Raw genomic sequence first — 17,809 nt, 5'->3', positions numbered from 1 at the left:
ATATTCTCTAGTTATATAAATCAAGTATAATAATTATAAAAACAAGACAAAATGTTGAATCAGTAACTTGCAAATGTGTAACTTTAAAAAAATCCAGTTCCCAAACATCGCATTGTCAGGACAGTTGTTTTAGTGGGGAGCGATTGATGAGTGCTAGGGCCTTGGCTCTCAGACTTTGGTGCAAATGCTAATTCCCTGGCTTTAACTCACGCTGTCCCACTGCACCACCACCAAGATGCCTGGATAGAGTTTTGCTGACTCAGTAAATTGGAGGACCAAGCCTGGTTCTCTGCTCTCTGAAGGAGCTCTCCGTGTGCTTCTGAGACAGGAGCTCCTGAGACCCTCCCTCCCCTGGGAAGGCTGGAGAGTATGAGATTTATAACAATAAAATTTTACTTTAGGGATTTCAACAATAAGGCCTTCTTGATAGCTCTGAGAGTTAATAACTAACAATCATTATTCAGATGCAGCCTTGTGGACATCACGCTCTGCTCCAGAATGCTGGCTGTTCTTCCCTTTCTTCTCCCAGGCTTTCCTGAACACAGCTCTTCCTACCTGACCTCCCAGCTTTTAATCACATCTATCACCCTCTGCTGTGAATCCTGAAGGAACACGAGCTCTGAAGCTGTGTTGCTTAAACAGCATGTTTTTTCTTTACACTGTTATCACGCTAAAAAATAGCAGCCAGTAGAAGATAAATCAAGTTCTTAATTACTCAGGTGCTTTACATACAATCCATATATTAGAAGTCTCTTCAGGGAGACACACTGGTAGGACCCAAACTGCCTTTCAGTGTTTAAGTTTCATAGATTTTTCTGCCCATTGCAGCTGTCTTTCCTGACTCATGTCCCTTTGTCTGCTTTACTGCAACAACTAACTCTCTTTGCATTTGGGTAAAGGACAGTTTTCAAAAATAAAATAAAATAAAATCACGACTCTTACACAGATATAAAAATAAAAACTAAAAAACGTATTTTAAAGATTTTGTCTAACACATTATTAATGAGGAAACTGGTAAGTTGTTACAGCCAGTTCAAAGGAGAATCCAAGGAACAGGCATATCTGTTCATCAGTACTGTTGAAATTAATGTGCAGGGGCGCCTGGGTGGCTCAGTCGTTAAGCGTCTGCCTTCGGCTCAGGTCATGATCCCAGGGTCCTGGGATCGAGCCCCACATCGGGCTACCCACTCAGCGGGAAGCCTGCTTATCCCTCTCCCACTCCCCCTGCTTGTGTTCCTGCTCTCGCTATCTCTCTCTCTGTCAAATAAATAAATAAAATCTTAAAAAAAAAAAAAGAAATTAATGTGCAAATGGAGGCGGGACTGGCTTCTTCCGTAGTGGGTGGTGGGGGAGGGGAGTCCATCGAACTTCTGCCAGGTGGCATTTGCTGGTGCATGGACAATAGTTTCTTGAGAGGAAACAATGCCTTGCTTGCTAAGCAAATAAGTAAGTGAGGCAAATAGATAAATAAATAAATAAGTAAATCTGGAAGCCTGTGTTAAAGGATAATTTCATATAAATGTGTCTTGGAAGTTAGAGATAGTGACTTTCTCTAGAGAGATTAGAAGGTTTATCGTCCCAGATGCATTTGCCTACATTCTAAAAGTGACCAAAAAAACCCTGCAGACTGGTGCCTCTCCTCAGAGATCTCTTGCATTCCAGAGCCAGAATTCCTCTCTCCCTCTGTGAAGGGGAGGAGAAGATGTGCCAGCCATCCCCTCTAACCTCCAAGTCTCATAATTTGGGGGTTTCCTCTCTCTCTTTTTTTTTTTTAAAGATTTTATTTATTTATTTGAGAGAGAGAGCACGCACATAAGCAGGGGGAGGGGCAGAAGGAGAGGGAGAAGCCGACTTCCTGCTGAGCAGGGAACCCAACACAGGGGGCTCGATCCTAGGACCCCGAGATCATGACCTGAGCTGAAGGCAGACGCCCAATGGACTGAGCCACCCAGGTGCCCCGAGGGTTCCTCTCTTGTGGAACAATTCCGGCATGTACAGGTGCATCTGGCACTCCTCTATTGGCCTCTGGGAAACTGGGCAGTAGAGAACAGATGCTGCTAGGATTTTCTGTGAGCAAATCGTCCCTGATCCAGGGACTCCCGTGTCTGTGAGTGAAGCTCTTGATCATCCATCTGTCTACAGCTAAATCCATCTGGATAGATACAGATAAATCGATTTAATTCGGATAGGAGGCAAGATAACTGGTTAACTTGCAAGTAGGAAAACATCGCATACCCTTCATAGTTTCAGACTTACTAATTTGCAGAACTATCATTCACAATTTACAGAGTTCTAAAACATTACAAGACACCAAAAGTCTCACAGCACCATAGGGGATCAGGGGATCAGTACTCTAGTCTGGACGGCATATTGTTTTTATTCATTTATTCCCTAATTTCTTTTTTTTTATTATTTTTTTTGATGTAGTGTTCCATGATTCATTATTTGCATATAACACCCCGTGCTCCATGCAATCCGTGCCCTCTTGAATACCCATCATTTCTTTAATGTCTTCTGCACGTTGTGCCAAGCCCCTGTGCTATGTGCTACAGATACCGTGGGAAGCAAATCAGAAACTATCACTCTTCTCGTACAGCCTACAGATGAGTGGAGAAGACCCATAGAATAAGTCACAAAATACTGAATTACAAATTGTGAGAAAGGCTGTGTCCTTTACAGTTGTAATTTCTAAACATCAGGTAATGCGGTCATGTTTGAAAAAGCAGTAAAGAGGCCCTGGGTTAGTAATTTTGAGGGATACCCCTGTTAGCAAAGCACATCAGATTTGGAGCAGGGCTGCTGGTCACCCATTGCCAGCGTTCATAACCTGTTGTGATGATTCCATCGTCTCTGCTTTGCCCTGGAAATCTAGATTATCTAAGAAATGCAGCATCTGTTTAACTTCATATTTTGTAGCACTTTTTATTAGAAAATGAAATCACTTACTGAAATTTTAGGATGTCAAAAGTAGAAACATTTCTGTGCGCTGTCCTTTAAGGATTGTCCAGCGCCCTGGCCTTGGATGAAATTTACAACACCTTAAAAGACCTTTGGAATCATGTGTTAATTGTGACCCCGTGGATGCTGCATGGCAGGGAAGGCCCTCTCCGTGTGACCCAAAGGCAAAGAGACAAAGGCCTCACGCAGGTATATTGTCCTGCTCCTTTGGCAGCTGTTCAGCCAGTCGAGCTTCTTCATGCAGGCCACTGATTTACCGCAAGGAAAGAAGGATGTTCTGTCGAACGAAAAAGCAGAGTCCAGTGGAGGTTAGGCTAACAGATTTGCCTGGTTAATAATCCTAAACTTCTAATAGCCAGGGTTGAGTTGGCTAAAATCAGAGAATTTCAGACCTACCCTGTTGTCTCCTTTATGCTGCCACTTTATTTTCCAAAATTTGGAAATGGAGGCTCAGATTTTACCTGACTTTTCTTAAGCTCACATTCCACTCCGGATCTCCAATTCAAATATCCTGATGGTCTCTATACCATATCACTGTCTGGCCATCCACAACTAATGCCAATAGCTTATATATCATGTCCTCTTGAAGGAAATTAATTTACCGATAAAGCTCTACCGTGAGCCAAAATGCAAGGCAGGAATAAAAGTAACAGCTATTGTTTCCAAGAAAAATAATGATGGGGCATGGAAGGCAATAAGACTGTCAAAGTTGTCTCCTGTCTTATTTAGCAGACCTCTCTATTCAAAATTCTGGTGACCTGGAGAGGGGTGCGAGTGAAATTTCTTATCTTGTTACGGTTGCTGATCTGTGTGAATGTATTAGCTACAGAGAGGGGAGGAAATTCTACCTATTGTTTTCCTCCAATTTGGAATAGTCCTCTGTAATACAGAAGGGTTATGTGACTTAACAGCATATATATAGCATGGTTTTGACAACTTCCAATCTGTTTCTTACCTATTAAATCAGAGGCCTTTTGATTAATCTGCTCATGTGCTTGCATCTATCACAGTAAATACAATGTGAAGTCAATTTCTGGGGAAGTTGAAGGCTAGATACAATATGCCTATCTTCTGTTACAAACATTGTAGGATTTTTATTTCATTTAAAAATTTTGGTAGTCATTATGATGGTAATGTTTACAGACATTCAGGTGTCAATGGCAATTACTCTAGTAAATACTCAGAGGTACTTTATTTTTTGTGTTAGTTGAGTTGCTGCTGCTCTGTCAGATGTGTTCAGCTCAAGGGAGTAACTTCCTATGGCCCTGCATAACGATGCACATCACACAATACCAAAATGAATCTTTAAAATTCGATTTAAAAAAGAAATTGATGTGCACTCATAATTAAATGTTGTCTGAAGAGAGAGTATATAGGCCATAAAAATTTGACTTTCCTTTTGCTGGTAACAGGAATGATTTTTAAGAGTAGAAAAGTCATTGCTTACATTATATAATCTAAAATATTTTAGAAATTCAAAGATACACCTTTTTTTTTTCCACATTGTAACATCCCTGAATTCGGGGTGTATCAGTAATCAACAATGCTTTATAATTATAATAGGCAGCTATTTTTTTTCTTTTCTAAAATAAAATCACGATGCATCTTTAAAAAGTAGAATATTGGATTCGATGAAATGAGATGTGTCACAAATTTTAATAATTTGTTTCCTTAATATTTTTCACCATAAACATTTTCTGGTTAAATTATCTACAAAAGTAAAATAAAGTCACTGCAAATGCATGGCAATCGTATAAACTTCAGGGAAAAGAATCACTTTGCTATAATTAAGAAATTTTAAGAATCCATTTGTATTAATTCTACCTCTCAGAGAGGTTTGATGACTAGAAAAATTTGACTCAGATAAAAGGTGATTTTGATTTTCTTTATTTATTTTAACTTTTGCAGACTAGTGATGGTCTCCTCTCTTTCTTCCCCATTTCTGCATACAAGAAACTGCATGGACCGTCATACAGCACAATGGCTCTGACCTAACAAGAGTCAGAAACACTAACCCAGAGAACCCATATGCTGGGTTTTTCGAATATGTGGCCAGCATGGAGCAGCTCCAGGCCACAATTAACCTTGCGGAGCACTGTGAACAGGAGCTTACCTACTACTGCAAGAAGTCACGACTTGTCAATAAACAAGGTAAGGAAACTGAGGCATCTGTCCTGCTGTGCGCCTTGCACCGTGCACTTGACCTCACCAGCTCCCGTGGGTATTAATGATGCCAAGGTGGTGGCATCTAGCCCCTTGAGAGTGTCTGCCCCTGTACGCTTAGCAAACGTGTCACAGTCTGGAAGCCACAGCAGTGCTTTTGCCTGAAGAAAAGAACAAGATCAGTTTACGCTGGGCTTTGTTCAAAGCCTTGATTGCCTTCAGAGTCTCTGTGTGGCCTTCATCAGATAACTCCACAGAAAAGGGCTTCATTGGGCTCCTCGATGGATGCTCAGTGTTTGTCCCTTATAAAGGGCAAGTGACATATATGGTTTGTTCTGTCATGAAAAAGAGCTAACGAAAATATGATTGACTTTTCTGAAAGTGACTGTTCTGTGGGACTCTTCATGGATTGTTGGCACTTAGCTGCTGGGTAAAACTGTAAATTAGAATAGATTGCCGGAAACAGTTTATTCAGCAATTTAAGTAGGAATCAGAAAACCTCTTCTAACTCTTTCTTTTATTCTACTTTTAGTAACTCCTCAATTCTGTTTTTGGTTTGTTTTCCCTTTAGAACATCTCATTATGTGCCAATATCTTGGGTCCCCCCGGTTTTGCCTTAGTGTGGGCCTTACTGACGCTCTTGAATTACTGCAGGACTTTCCAGCCGGCCTCCTGTAGGCATCTCTCCATACTTTCTCACCACCCAGTATGCACTCTACGACGGGAATTAACCTCTAAGAAACTCTGCTTCCATCATGACACTTTCCTACTGACAGAGCCTGGTACCTTCCTCTTCTCTGTCCCAAACAGACTCTTCTGTCTGGATATCATAAGTGCATATTCTGGACCCACACCCTGCTTATGCCAGTTTCATGCCACTCCCCAACACACTGTTTTCTAGCAGCAATATCGAGGTATATTCTTCTTTAGAAATTAGAGATGATTCTAAGACATCTGCATGATAAAGCCACTTGGTGAATGTTTACCCCTGCTTGTTATCTTAAGAGAGGTCCGGATAGCATGACAAGAATTTTAAAAGACGTGCATTTCATATGTGAATATCATATGTCATGTAGATCAAGCAGAAAGATTTTGAACTCTTGGGATGACAATTGAACCTGTCGTTTCTAGTTAAGCATCTTTTCTACTTACTCTCCACCCACAGAATATAATTGGATTATTCTCTCCCTTTTGCTTGGCTTCACACCCTCTCCTCCTACTTTGCCTCCATCTTCTTCTATTTCATAAGGTCCTCTTCTGGCCTTTTACCCTTCCCATCTTGCTGGTCTCCCCTCAAATCTTATCCCCTTGAAACCTCAATCCCATTTATGAATGACCATCGGAGCAAAGAGCATAAGATTTAAAGGCAGGGAGAGATGTAAGTTCAAATTCCGGGGCTCTTATTGATTAAGTAGAGAGCTTGGATAGATGAGTCTTTATCAGCTTTGCTTTCTCTTCTATGACACAGGGCCAGTAATGGGGTGTGGCGGTGATTGGGTGGCATAACACAACACATACACAGTGCCTGAAGTGACCTTCTCTTCCCAGCTCTCTGGTGCATCACGGTTATAGTTAACATAGCAGTTTAGTAGGCGAGTGATTGTTCAGTTGTTCATTGTTGCTAAATATTGATCTTGGAATCTAAAAACATAGATAAACAAATATGGAATTGTATTCTAAGAATGAGAACTTTAATTATAGAAGGATAAATGAATGGGATGCAACAAAATGAATGGAATTGCTTAATTAGAAAAGAAAGATAAAAGGGAAGACAAACATCAAAGTCACAAATGAGCCAAACTCTGAAAGAACCAGAAAACAAAATCCCCACAGGGTTAGTGAGCAAGCACCACACGAAGAGGGCAATATGGAGCGTGAAGGAACCCCTACCTTCATGGCCAGTGGTGCCCATGTATCTTTTGCTAAGACTCTCCTGGCGTTTCAGCCAGGCTTCAGAGCCACTAGTAAAGAAAATAACTTCTAGAAAAGGCCATTGAACAAAGGATGATGATAATTGTTAAATACACAGATTTTCCTCAGGTCCATCACCCTAGAATTCATGTAGAATGAACTTGAGTTGGAAAAGAGAGAGAACAATTTGGATTTTGAGTTCACAATAAGAAATACATGGAAACGAACAGGAAGGAGGTGTCAGACAAGTTAAATTTACAGTTTCAGATCTTGAGGATATCGAACTTTTAAGTAATAATGGTGCCATTACTGTGGATGAATAAGGTGGGATGTGTATGTAAATACATTTTCAGCAAGCTGTGGAGCTGTGACTCCAAGTCATTTGGTATTTTAACTACAGGAAGTGGAACGTCTGACCATGATTACTGATATTTTATAATTTTAAATTTTTTAAAAGATTTTATTTATTTGAGAGAGAGAGCGCACAAGCATGGGGAGCAGCAGGCAGAGGGAGAGGGAGAAGCAGGCTCCCCACTGAGCAGGGAGCCTGATGTGGGACTGGATCCCAGGACCCTGGGATCATGACCTGAGCCGAAGGCAGACACTTAATGACTGAGCCACCCAGGCGCCCATTGTAATTTTAATTTTTAACTTAAAAAATTTCTCATGATTTTCTTCGTTCTTTTTTATACTTATTTAAATTCTTTAGGACACTTCAAAAAGTCTTAAAGGGAACCGAATGTATTTGGTACATTTAAAACATTCAGTGGTGTCTATTTTATAGGGAAGATCAAAAATTTAGAGGTGACAATATTATTCAATATTTAGAAATAATTTATTTTCTTTTTAACCTATGAACACAATGTTTTTTTTTAAATTTTTTTATTGTTATGTTAATCCCCATACATTACATCATTAGTTTTAGGTGTAGTGTTCCATGATTCGTTGTTTGTGCATAACACCCAGTGCTCCATGCAGAATGTGCCCTCCTCAATACCCATCAGCAGGCTAACCCATCCTCCCACCCCCCTCCCCTGAACACAATGTTTTAAGCAATATATTGAAAAATATCTATTAAAGGTTTCAAGGTGGTTTCACCGTCTGTTGATGAGTTAATCCTGTAATTTAAAAAAAAGATGAAAAATCTTGATTTTAATGTCTCTGTCCATACACAAGCTTCCAATTAACTCGAGTTTTTTGGCGTGATATGGGCTGGTATGTATAGTAACACTGGGAGAAGAGTTGTGGGCATTAGTAGAGGTTCAATCTAATAGTAAGTTGTTATAAGTATTTTCTTTCTTAGGTAAGGGAGAAATTAGTACAAGTCCCAGATTTTCAGTAAGGCTCATGGCAATAACTTAGAAGTTCTGAAAGTCAACAGAAAAATGATCTAACACCTTTGAGGAGCTGACTGATTTGATGTCACATTCTTCTCATGCCCTGATTATCAAACGACTATGATTTTTCCTCTCTACCTATTGTTTTTTTTCGAAGACAGATGGCCTGCATTCCTCACCTGAATGTGCTGTCTATTCTTTGCTCTAGTTCTTTGGCATCATGTTTAGTCATAACTCTGAGAAGGAGCTGGAAGCTGAACATTCATCATAGAAAGAAATGCATTTGGCTAAGGGAAATTCTGTTTTTGAGTGTAGTGGTTGCTTCAGGCATAAAGGTCTTTCAGTATTATTTCTGTAGTCTCCAAATAAATAGCCAAGCCATTAAATGGAAGAAAAAAAATACATACTTCCAAATAGATCTTAAATCATAACAAGGGAGTGCCATATCATGCCTAATGTTTAATAAACAGCTAATATGATTTTAGCCAATAAATATATTGAGATAAACCACTGACTTTCCATAACATTCCATAATGTTTTAATGGGCATTTCATGATCTCAACTCAAATTTGTTCCTGATATGTTAATTACTATGGTTTATATTTTGATATCTTCTTGTTTCAAAAATTATTTTTAAAGAAATAACATATGTGAACTGCTCTCAAAACATTTTTTAAGTACCATGCCTGAACTAAATAGGAACTGCTGATTTCTTTCCTACTTAAAGAAAAATACATTTTCCTTTTAAGCTTAAATAATAAAACATTTTTTAGAAAGCTTTCTTAAGGCAATGCTAGCAAGAGCCATGTTTGGGATATCACTGCATCGGATCAGTCTTTCTTTTCCTTCTCTTACTCTTCTGAATGATTTGGGAAGGAAGGGGCTGGCCTGGGCTGGAAGCTGTGGGGCATAGAGCAGATGTCACCTTTCTCACATTTGTTTTTCAGATGGAAGCCCTCTGAGTTGGTGGGTTGGCAGAACCAATGAAACGCAGACGTACTGGGGAGGTGCTTTGCCCGATCCTCAAAAATGTACATGTGGATTAGAAGGGAACTGCATTGATTCTCAGTATTACTGCAACTGTGATGCTGACCGGAATGAATGGTGATTTCCATATGATTTCCTTATGCAAAATAAAGTTTATATTTAAAAATGACTCGCTCAGAACATATAGTGTAGTGAGGCAGATACTGAACAAATTAGTACAATGAAGAAATTAGATAAAGGTGTGTTTTGATGAAATCTGTTACAATCAATCTGAATCCTAAAAGTTAAGACCAATATTTTTTTTTTTAATTTTTTGGTAGTGGGCCATAAATCATTACATTTTATTTTTGTAATAAGATGAAATAGAGGCATCTGTTTCTTGTTTCCTCTTCATTATAAGTCAGTTATCATTCTCTTTATTTTTTTATTTTTATTTTTTTTTATTTTTTTTTTTTTAAAGATTTTATTTATTTATTTGAGAGAGAGAGAATGAGAGAGAGCACATGAGAGGGGGGAGGGTCAGAGGGAGAAGCAGACTCTCTGCCGAGCAGGGAGCCTGATGCGGGACTCGATCCAGGGACTCCAGGATCATGACCTGAGCCGAAGGCAGTCGCTTAACCAACTGAGCCACCCAGGCACCCTATCATTCTCTTTAAAATTAAGTGTAATTAAGAATTCTGTTAGTCTCAAAATATATTTACAAGCATTAATTACTAAAGGACATTTCTTCAGTAATCTGCCTTTTAATAAAACCTTTAAACAGGTGAACTTAGAATTTCTTACAATTATTTGAACATGTAGCTCTTTAATTTTTTTAAGGACAAACCATGCTGCAAAGAACTAATATTCTATTTATTATATCTTGAAAAAGGAAATCTAAAACATTTAGGGATTTTAAAACTGAGTCTGAAATAGTCTTTTAAGTAGAAGTCTTATGTATATGTTTGCCTTTGAAAAAAAAGATATTATATTTGAGACTAGAGTTGAAATGTACATTGATTTTATTTATTCATGAAGAGAAATGTTTTTCAGTTTTTTTTAAAGGTTTATTTATTTATTTATTTGACAGAGAGAGACACAGCGAGAGAGGGAACACAAGCAGGGGGAGTGGGAGAGGGAGAAGCAGGCTTCCTGCCGATCAGGGAGCCCGATGCGGGGCTCGATCCCAGGACCCTGGGATCATGACCTGAGCCGAAGGCAGACACTTAACGACTGAGCCACCCAGGCGCCCCTGTTTTTCAGTTTTTGTATTCACATTTCAACATACCATATGCATATCCTACATCCTACATAAGCAACTCTGTACATAAGAGTTATTTTTAAAAATACTAATAGTCTGGTGCAAAAATCATTGATTTGGTTACAGAATGTACATTAATTTCAGTAACACAGTCTGTTGTTAATTGAGCTCACATTTTGAGCTGTGTGATACTCTGTGTATTTATTTGGCAAACATCAAGGCTGTATTATATTAAAAAACAGATTCTTTTAGGATACCCTAAAAGGAGGTATCCATATGGAGTCATGATTAGACTTCTAGTGTTACATGTTTGGTATGAAGAATATTGTCTTGCTTGCTTGAGCTCCAATTTTTCAGAATATCTACTTCCTTTAGAAGGCACTCTTTCTCTCACTGCCTTCACACACACACACACACACACACACAATGCGTACACAATAGTGTATTTTAAAATGCAAATAAAATGCTAATAGCAATGCTTAACTGGAAAAACATTTACCTAATCACCAAGAATTCTCCAATGCCTCTATAACATATTATTCATCAAAAATAATTTTTAAAAAGAAAATTTCAAAACTTCTCTTTTAAATTCTGCTCATTGTGAAGTAGCTTGCATAGAGCTAACCTTCCTCAGATACATTTATAATTCCAGGAAATATATTTATACAAACACCTACTTGAAGAAAGTGGGGAACAACCAAATGTTGTGGGGGGCGACCTGGACCCTTGAAGAAGGGAATCCAAGTGGATGAGAAGATGTTTACATGCCTTTTCCCATGAGGGCGCTAACCAGACCACATGCCATGAAGTGGTTAGGGCTCTAAGGGAATACTAGATCTTTTTGGCTTGAGGTAGCCGAGGACAAAATTTGGGGCTGCCAAAATGACTAAAAATTGAGGAGGGAGTAGAAATCCCAGAAAGAAGAAAGCTACCTGGGCGGAGTTCAATCTATCACCCCTACTCAGATCCCTGGCTGCCCTGCACTGCACATGCGCAGGGGAGGTTTCTAGGAACCACGCAGACAGCTAGAGCTGGGAAACTGACCAAGCTGTAGAGACATTTCAGCGGCTACCACCAGAGGAGAGACAGAATTTGGAGTTTAAGTCTCATTAATTGAGATGGGCTTGTAAACCCCTTTGCTTTCCTCAGAAATGACAGAGGGTTCGTGTCTTCACAGCAAAGACTGTGTTCCAAAACTGAATACGATTGAAAACTAAGAAGAAAACTGATGCCAGCCCACCTAAGATGCTATAAAACGAAACCTCCACAATTTATTATGATAAGACTGTGATTTAGCTGTCTGTGAAAAAAAAAAAAGGAAGTCTTCAGAGAATGATAACAGAATCCAGAGTCTCTGTAGTGTATCACTCATAATATTCAGAACATTGTAACAATTGTTATATATTCCCAAAAAGAGTAAATTTGATCCAAAGTCAAGAAAAATAATAGTAGTTATTAGAAATAGACTCTGGGACACTGATGTTTGATTAGTAGGCAAAAACTTTATTTTTATTTTTTATTTTTTTTAAGATTTTATTTATTTATTTGAGAGAGAGAATGAGACAGAGAGAGAGAGCATGAGATGGGGAGGATCAGAGGGAGAAGCAGACTCCCTGCTGAGCAGGGAGCCTGATGCGGGACTCGATCCTGGGACTCCAGGATCATGACCTGAGCCGAAGGCAGTCGCTTAACCAACTGAGCCACCCAGGCTCCCAGTAGGCAAAAACTTTAAAGCAGCTATTATAAACATGCCTGAAGACTTAAAGGTAAAAATAACCACAAGTGAAGAGAGGGCATACTGAGCAGATAAATGAGAACTGTATTCAAGAAGCAAATACATTTTGGAATAGGAAAGCACAACATCTGAAGTGAAAACTTTCCTGGAAGGACTTGAAAATAAGATCTAGCAGAAGAAGTCTTCAATGAACCTGAAGACAACTTAATCAAAATCATTAATCTGAGGAACATGGCAGGTGAGGTGGCGGGGGAAGGTTGGAAGAAACATTAACAGAACCTTTGTGGATTGTGAGAAAATATAAATGATTTAACAGGCAAGAAATCAGAGTCCCTGAAGGATAAGAAATAAAACAAGGCAAAAACTATTTGAAGAAACAATGGCTGGAAATTTCTCAAATTTGTTTAATAAACATCTGTGGTAGCAAGTCCCCAAGATGGCCCTCCACGAGCCACACTGCCAGTTATTCACACCCTTGTGTAATTTCCTCCCTGTGAGTGTCACCTGGACCTTGTGACTTGCGTCAAATAAATAGAATATGATAAGAGGGGCGAGAGTCACTTCTGAGATTAGGTTCCAACAGGCTGTGACTTCTGATTTCCTTGCACCTCTTTCCCTGACTCTTGTTTTGACAAGGCAGTCTGCCATGTTGTGAGCTGTCCTGGGGAGAGGCCTGGGTGGCAAGGAATTGAGGCTGACCATCAACCAACAGCCAGTCAATAGCCAAGGCCCTCAGTCCATCCAGTGGCAAGGAACAGACTACTGCCAACAACCAGCCACTGGAGCGAGCTTGGAAGCAGATCCTCCCGGTGCCAAGCACTGAGGTGACGGCAGTTGTCGCCAGCACTTTAGGTGTAGCCTCGGAGGGGCTCTGAGGCAGAGTATCCTGTTAAGCTCTGCCCAGATTGTTGACACAGAGAAACTAGAGATCATAAATGTTGTTTCAAGTCACCAGGCTGTAGGATACTTTGTTATGCCGTAGCCCGTATATAAGGTAACATCAATGTACAGATTCCAGAAACTCAGAGGGTCTGAAGCAGAGTGAAAACAGAGAAAACCACACTTTGGCTTATTGTTCAGTTTGCTAAAAAATAAAAAATAAAAAACCCAAAAGAACAATGATCAAGATAAATATTTTAAAAGCAGCCAGGTTGGATAGATCTGGTGGAATATATTCCATGCAGGGGAACAAAGATACAAACGCAGGCTGACTTCTCATCGGAAACATGGGTCAGAAGACAATGGGATGATACCTTTGATGTGCTGAAAGAGAAAGCAATGTCAACCTGGAATTCTATACGAAACAAATAGATATTTCAAAAATGAAGGCAAAATAAAGTCCTTTTCAGATTAAACAAATGCTGAATTTGTTACCCACAGAACTGCACTATATGAAATACTAAGAGAAATTCTGTAGGCTAAAGAGAAATAATGCCAGATGAAAACTCAGATCTTCAGGAAGGAATGAAGAACACTGGAAATCATGAATATGTCAGTAAATAGAAAAGCCGGGGTTTAAATTCTTTTTTTTTTAATTCAAAAAGAAAATTTACCATTTAACTGTATTATAACATCTATGACATCTAGCTTTAAAATATATGACAGCAGTAGCCCAAGGAACAGGTGTGTATTGAGGGGGAATGTGGGCAGGCGGTAAGGATATTATTCTGTAGTCAGCTTCTAATATTTTATATTGAGTAATATAACACAAAATCTAACTGAAGTGGATGAATTAAAGATGCATTATGTAAGGATCCATAAAGCAAACATTAAAATACTGTAAACAGACATATAGCTAAACAGTGAATAAAAATAAAATTGAATACAAAGAAATATGGAGTAAACCAAGAAAAGTAGGAGAGAGGGAGCAGAAATACCAGAAATCCTATGGGAAAAAATAGAAACAAATACCAATTTGGTAGATCTAAAACCGCAGTATCAGTCATTACACTAAGTGTAATTAATCATTTATTTATGTATTTATTTATTTATTTTCTATTTCTTTTTTGTTACTGAATTATAATTGGCATACTATATTGTATTACCTGCAGGTTTACAACACAGTGATTTAATGCCTTCATACATTACAAAATGATCACCTTGCTGTAAACAGTCTACTTAAAGAAAATGGTCAACTGAATTTCAAAATCACCAACTATAGTCAGTCTGCAGGAGACATTAAACTGTGGCCATATTTTCACTCAAATGGGCAATTTGATCCTTGTTCTTTTGCATGTGCAGACTTATCTCAGAATATCTTGGCTTTGAAATGCAATAAGGGCTATTGCTTATTTTATAATTATGTTAATCAGAATAATTTTAAGAATTTTGTTGTTGTTACTGTTTTTTAGGACCAATGACACCGGATTCCTTTCTTATAAGGAACATCTGCCGGTGAGGAAGATAGTGGTGACAGACACGGGCCGACCGCACTCAGAAGCAGCTTATAAACTGGGACCTCTGCTCTGCCGGGGAGATAGTAAGTGCTGGCAGTGGGCTGTAAACATGGCTGAGCACGAATCATGTTTCTATCATAGAATAATTAATCACACGTCTGTTGTGAAAGCGCATGAGCAGTGCCTGAGGTAATTCTTCCAGTCAGTCAGCAAACAAGGTACCCTTATAAAGTGCAAGGCCCTGTAATAAATGCTTGGTGGCAAGCTTTGTTCAGATTCTAAGAGAAAGAACCCACTAAGCATCTCGATTTGATTGGTTTGTAAACATATCCCAGCATTCCTAAATGTCTGCATGCCATTATCCATCTAGGAAAGCCTCAGTGCTGCGTAAAATTGTGAAGAATTTGAGTTTTCTACTGTTGGGCCTGTGGTGAAATTAGAGCATCAGTAGAATCAAATGCCAGTTTTATCAAACATATTTCAACTTTTAATCTCTTTTTTTTTTCCAGTTTGTGTGTCTGTGTGTTTATGTTAAATCAATGGGACGTACTGTTTTGTATATTCAATGTATTAACACTCTAAACCAGAATTTTAAAATTCAAATATAGTTTCACAGAAAATATTTATTTTCAGCAGGGAATGAAATGAGTATACATATCCATACATATGGAGACTGGTGCATTAATTATTTATGCTTTTAGTTATTTCCAGGACTTAAAATGGGAATGGGAGAAACATTTATTTATGTTAAAAGTATACCCTACAATAAAATTTTATTCTAGGAGCTCAACATAGGAGATGATCTAATAATGCAGTGGATTGATGGAGATACATAGCAGAAGTTGCTTAGTTAAAAAGCAAAGCTGATACTGGCCTATAAACATTTATATACACTTGTAAAAAACTGTCTGCCATTATACCTACTATCCCCAATCTTTGGCATCTCTACTTGCTGTTCTGCCAGTAGGCCTCTCACAGTCACATGAAGATGACATAGGATATTGCGTGGAGAGAAAAATTATGTGCAGAGAGATGAGGTTGTAAGCTCAGGATGCATTCAGGGGAGTACAATGATTTTGTGACTATAGAAAATTGTTCTATACGTCACAGACAGTTTTCACTGCTGGCTCTGATCTTAACCCTTCAGGGGCCCAGGCTGGCTTCCTCCCTCCCCCTTATTCCATTTGCTACCATCCCTGGGGAAGTGTCTGCTTTGACTGAGGTCACTACCACTAGTCCTTAGGGCTTCTTTCTTACAAATTTCCTGCCATGAACTTGAACACATAGCACCTTTTCATTTAATGGAAGTGATTCTCCACGGTGGGTAGTTTTTCCCCCTCGGTGGACATTTGGCAATATCTGGAGATGTTTTTTGGCTGTCACAATTGTTGGGGGGTTGAATGCTACCGGCATCTAGAGGGAGAGGTGAGGAATGCTGCTAAATATCCTATGATGTGCAAGACAGCCCTCCGCAGCAATGAATGATCTCGTCCAAAATGTCAGTAGTGCTGAGGTTGAGAAACAAGAAAATTAAACTTTTGTGACCATGGGGTTGCAGAGGTATATGGATTTACAAATAGTTTAAGTATTTCGAGACCTGCTAAGTAATTTCTAAGTTATTAATGAAACAGTAATTGAGAGTTTCCTTGGCCTTGTCTTGTACATCTATTTTAGGCTTAAGGCTCATCCCCACATAAAGTCGTAGGACTGTTCTCTGCATGGAGGGCTCTTTCTTATTCTATCAGTCAGAAGAGCGATGGCTACAGAACAATGAATGCCCCCTTTTCTCTATATGGGAAATCTGCGGTGCCTTAGGCACATTGTTTTTTCTTTCCAACTGAGATAGACTGGGTGGCTAAGGGGCTTCTAGATATAGAATCATGCACAGTGGGCCTTATAAGCAGAAGAAAGGTATGTGGACACTATCCTGAGGGCACTAGGACCTGAACATTGGATAATTTAAGGCTGAGAAATAGCTTGATCTTCATGATCCAACTGAAAGCATGAAGACCAGGTATAAATCTAAAGACCAGCAAAGTGACCTTTGATATAAGACAGGAAAAATGATAAGGGCTTCAACCACACAGTGGCATGCGGCTTAAGGAAGGGTCTCACATACAGAGGGAAATTCAATATGATCTAGAGGAGGGTTGAGGTTGAAGGGGTGTGAGGACGATCTCTGGCTTTCTGATCTAAATAAAGTTGCTGAGGATCATTCATTGAAACAGTAGGATGCTAGTCCTCTTCACTGAGACAAAAGAACTTTGAGATGTTCTTTGACAGAAAAATGGAAAAATGGGAATGAAAAAAAATTGACATTTAGGTTTTCTCCCACAAGCTAGAGATGTTGAAAATTTTATATCTAGCCATGTTTTGGTAGGAAAGAAGACAGAAGCCTTGAAAAAGCAGGACAAATCAAACAAAAATGAGTATGAGTCCTTACTGGTCCCAAATATGAGCTTATCCCTAATTAATTGGTACTGTCTTTTTCTACGTCCTTCTTTCATCCTTTTTTTTAAAGTGCAGGTGATTCTGAAATCCCGTGGGACTGCTGCTATTACTGTGTGGTGTCAGAAGTCGTAGATTACATTGTTCGGGGTTTGACGTAAAGCACGGCCTGAATGATAAAGCCCCATTACTGTTGTGCTGCAGACACAAAACTTCGTAAATATCGGTGTCCTTAAGGAATTTATTTATTTATGAACATGGAAATTAACTTCTTGAAAATATATGTGAAAAGTAAATGGCAGAATTCAACATCCTATTTATGATAAAAGCCAAAGTAGGAACTAAAGAGAACATCCTCAGTGTTTTAAAAGGCATCCATGAAAATCTGACCGCTAATACCATACTGAGTAGTCAGACTTGAAATGCTTTCCCTCTCAGATGAGGATCAAGGCAAGGATGTCTGCTCTCACCTCTCCTATTCAACATCATACTGCTAGTCCTAGCACATGCGATAAGAAAAGGAATTCAAGGCATGTAGATCAGAAAGATATAAAATGTTCTATTTATAAATGATCTGGATTTCTGGGTAGGAATTCTGTAAGAATTTCTTTTTCTTTTTAAAATGAGTTTAGCA

General features: G+C 39.0%; 1 protein-coding gene across 3 annotated transcripts in view; it reads left to right on the top strand.

The window, feature by feature from the left end:
- Positions 1 to 17,809, top strand: part of CNTNAP4 (contactin associated protein family member 4) — a 370,539-nt gene that overhangs the window by 191,966 nt on the left and 160,764 nt on the right. For all 3 annotated transcript variants that reach the window (XM_032389870.1, XM_032389868.1, XM_032389867.1), the window contains exons 13-15: positions 4,912 to 5,109; positions 9,317 to 9,473; positions 14,683 to 14,810. In XM_032389870.1, the coding sequence (XP_032245761.1) occupies positions 4,912 to 5,109; positions 9,317 to 9,473; positions 14,683 to 14,810 (483 nt within the window). The remainder of the gene's footprint in view (positions 1 to 4,911; positions 5,110 to 9,316; positions 9,474 to 14,682; positions 14,811 to 17,809) is intronic.

This window comes from Phoca vitulina, unplaced genomic scaffold (assembly GCF_004348235.1).
Source record: "Phoca vitulina isolate PV1807 unplaced genomic scaffold, GSC_HSeal_1.0 scaffold56, whole genome shotgun sequence".
Lineage (NCBI taxonomy): Eukaryota > Metazoa > Chordata > Mammalia > Carnivora > Phocidae > Phoca > Phoca vitulina.
This window is presented reverse-complemented; position numbering and strand designations above follow the sequence as displayed.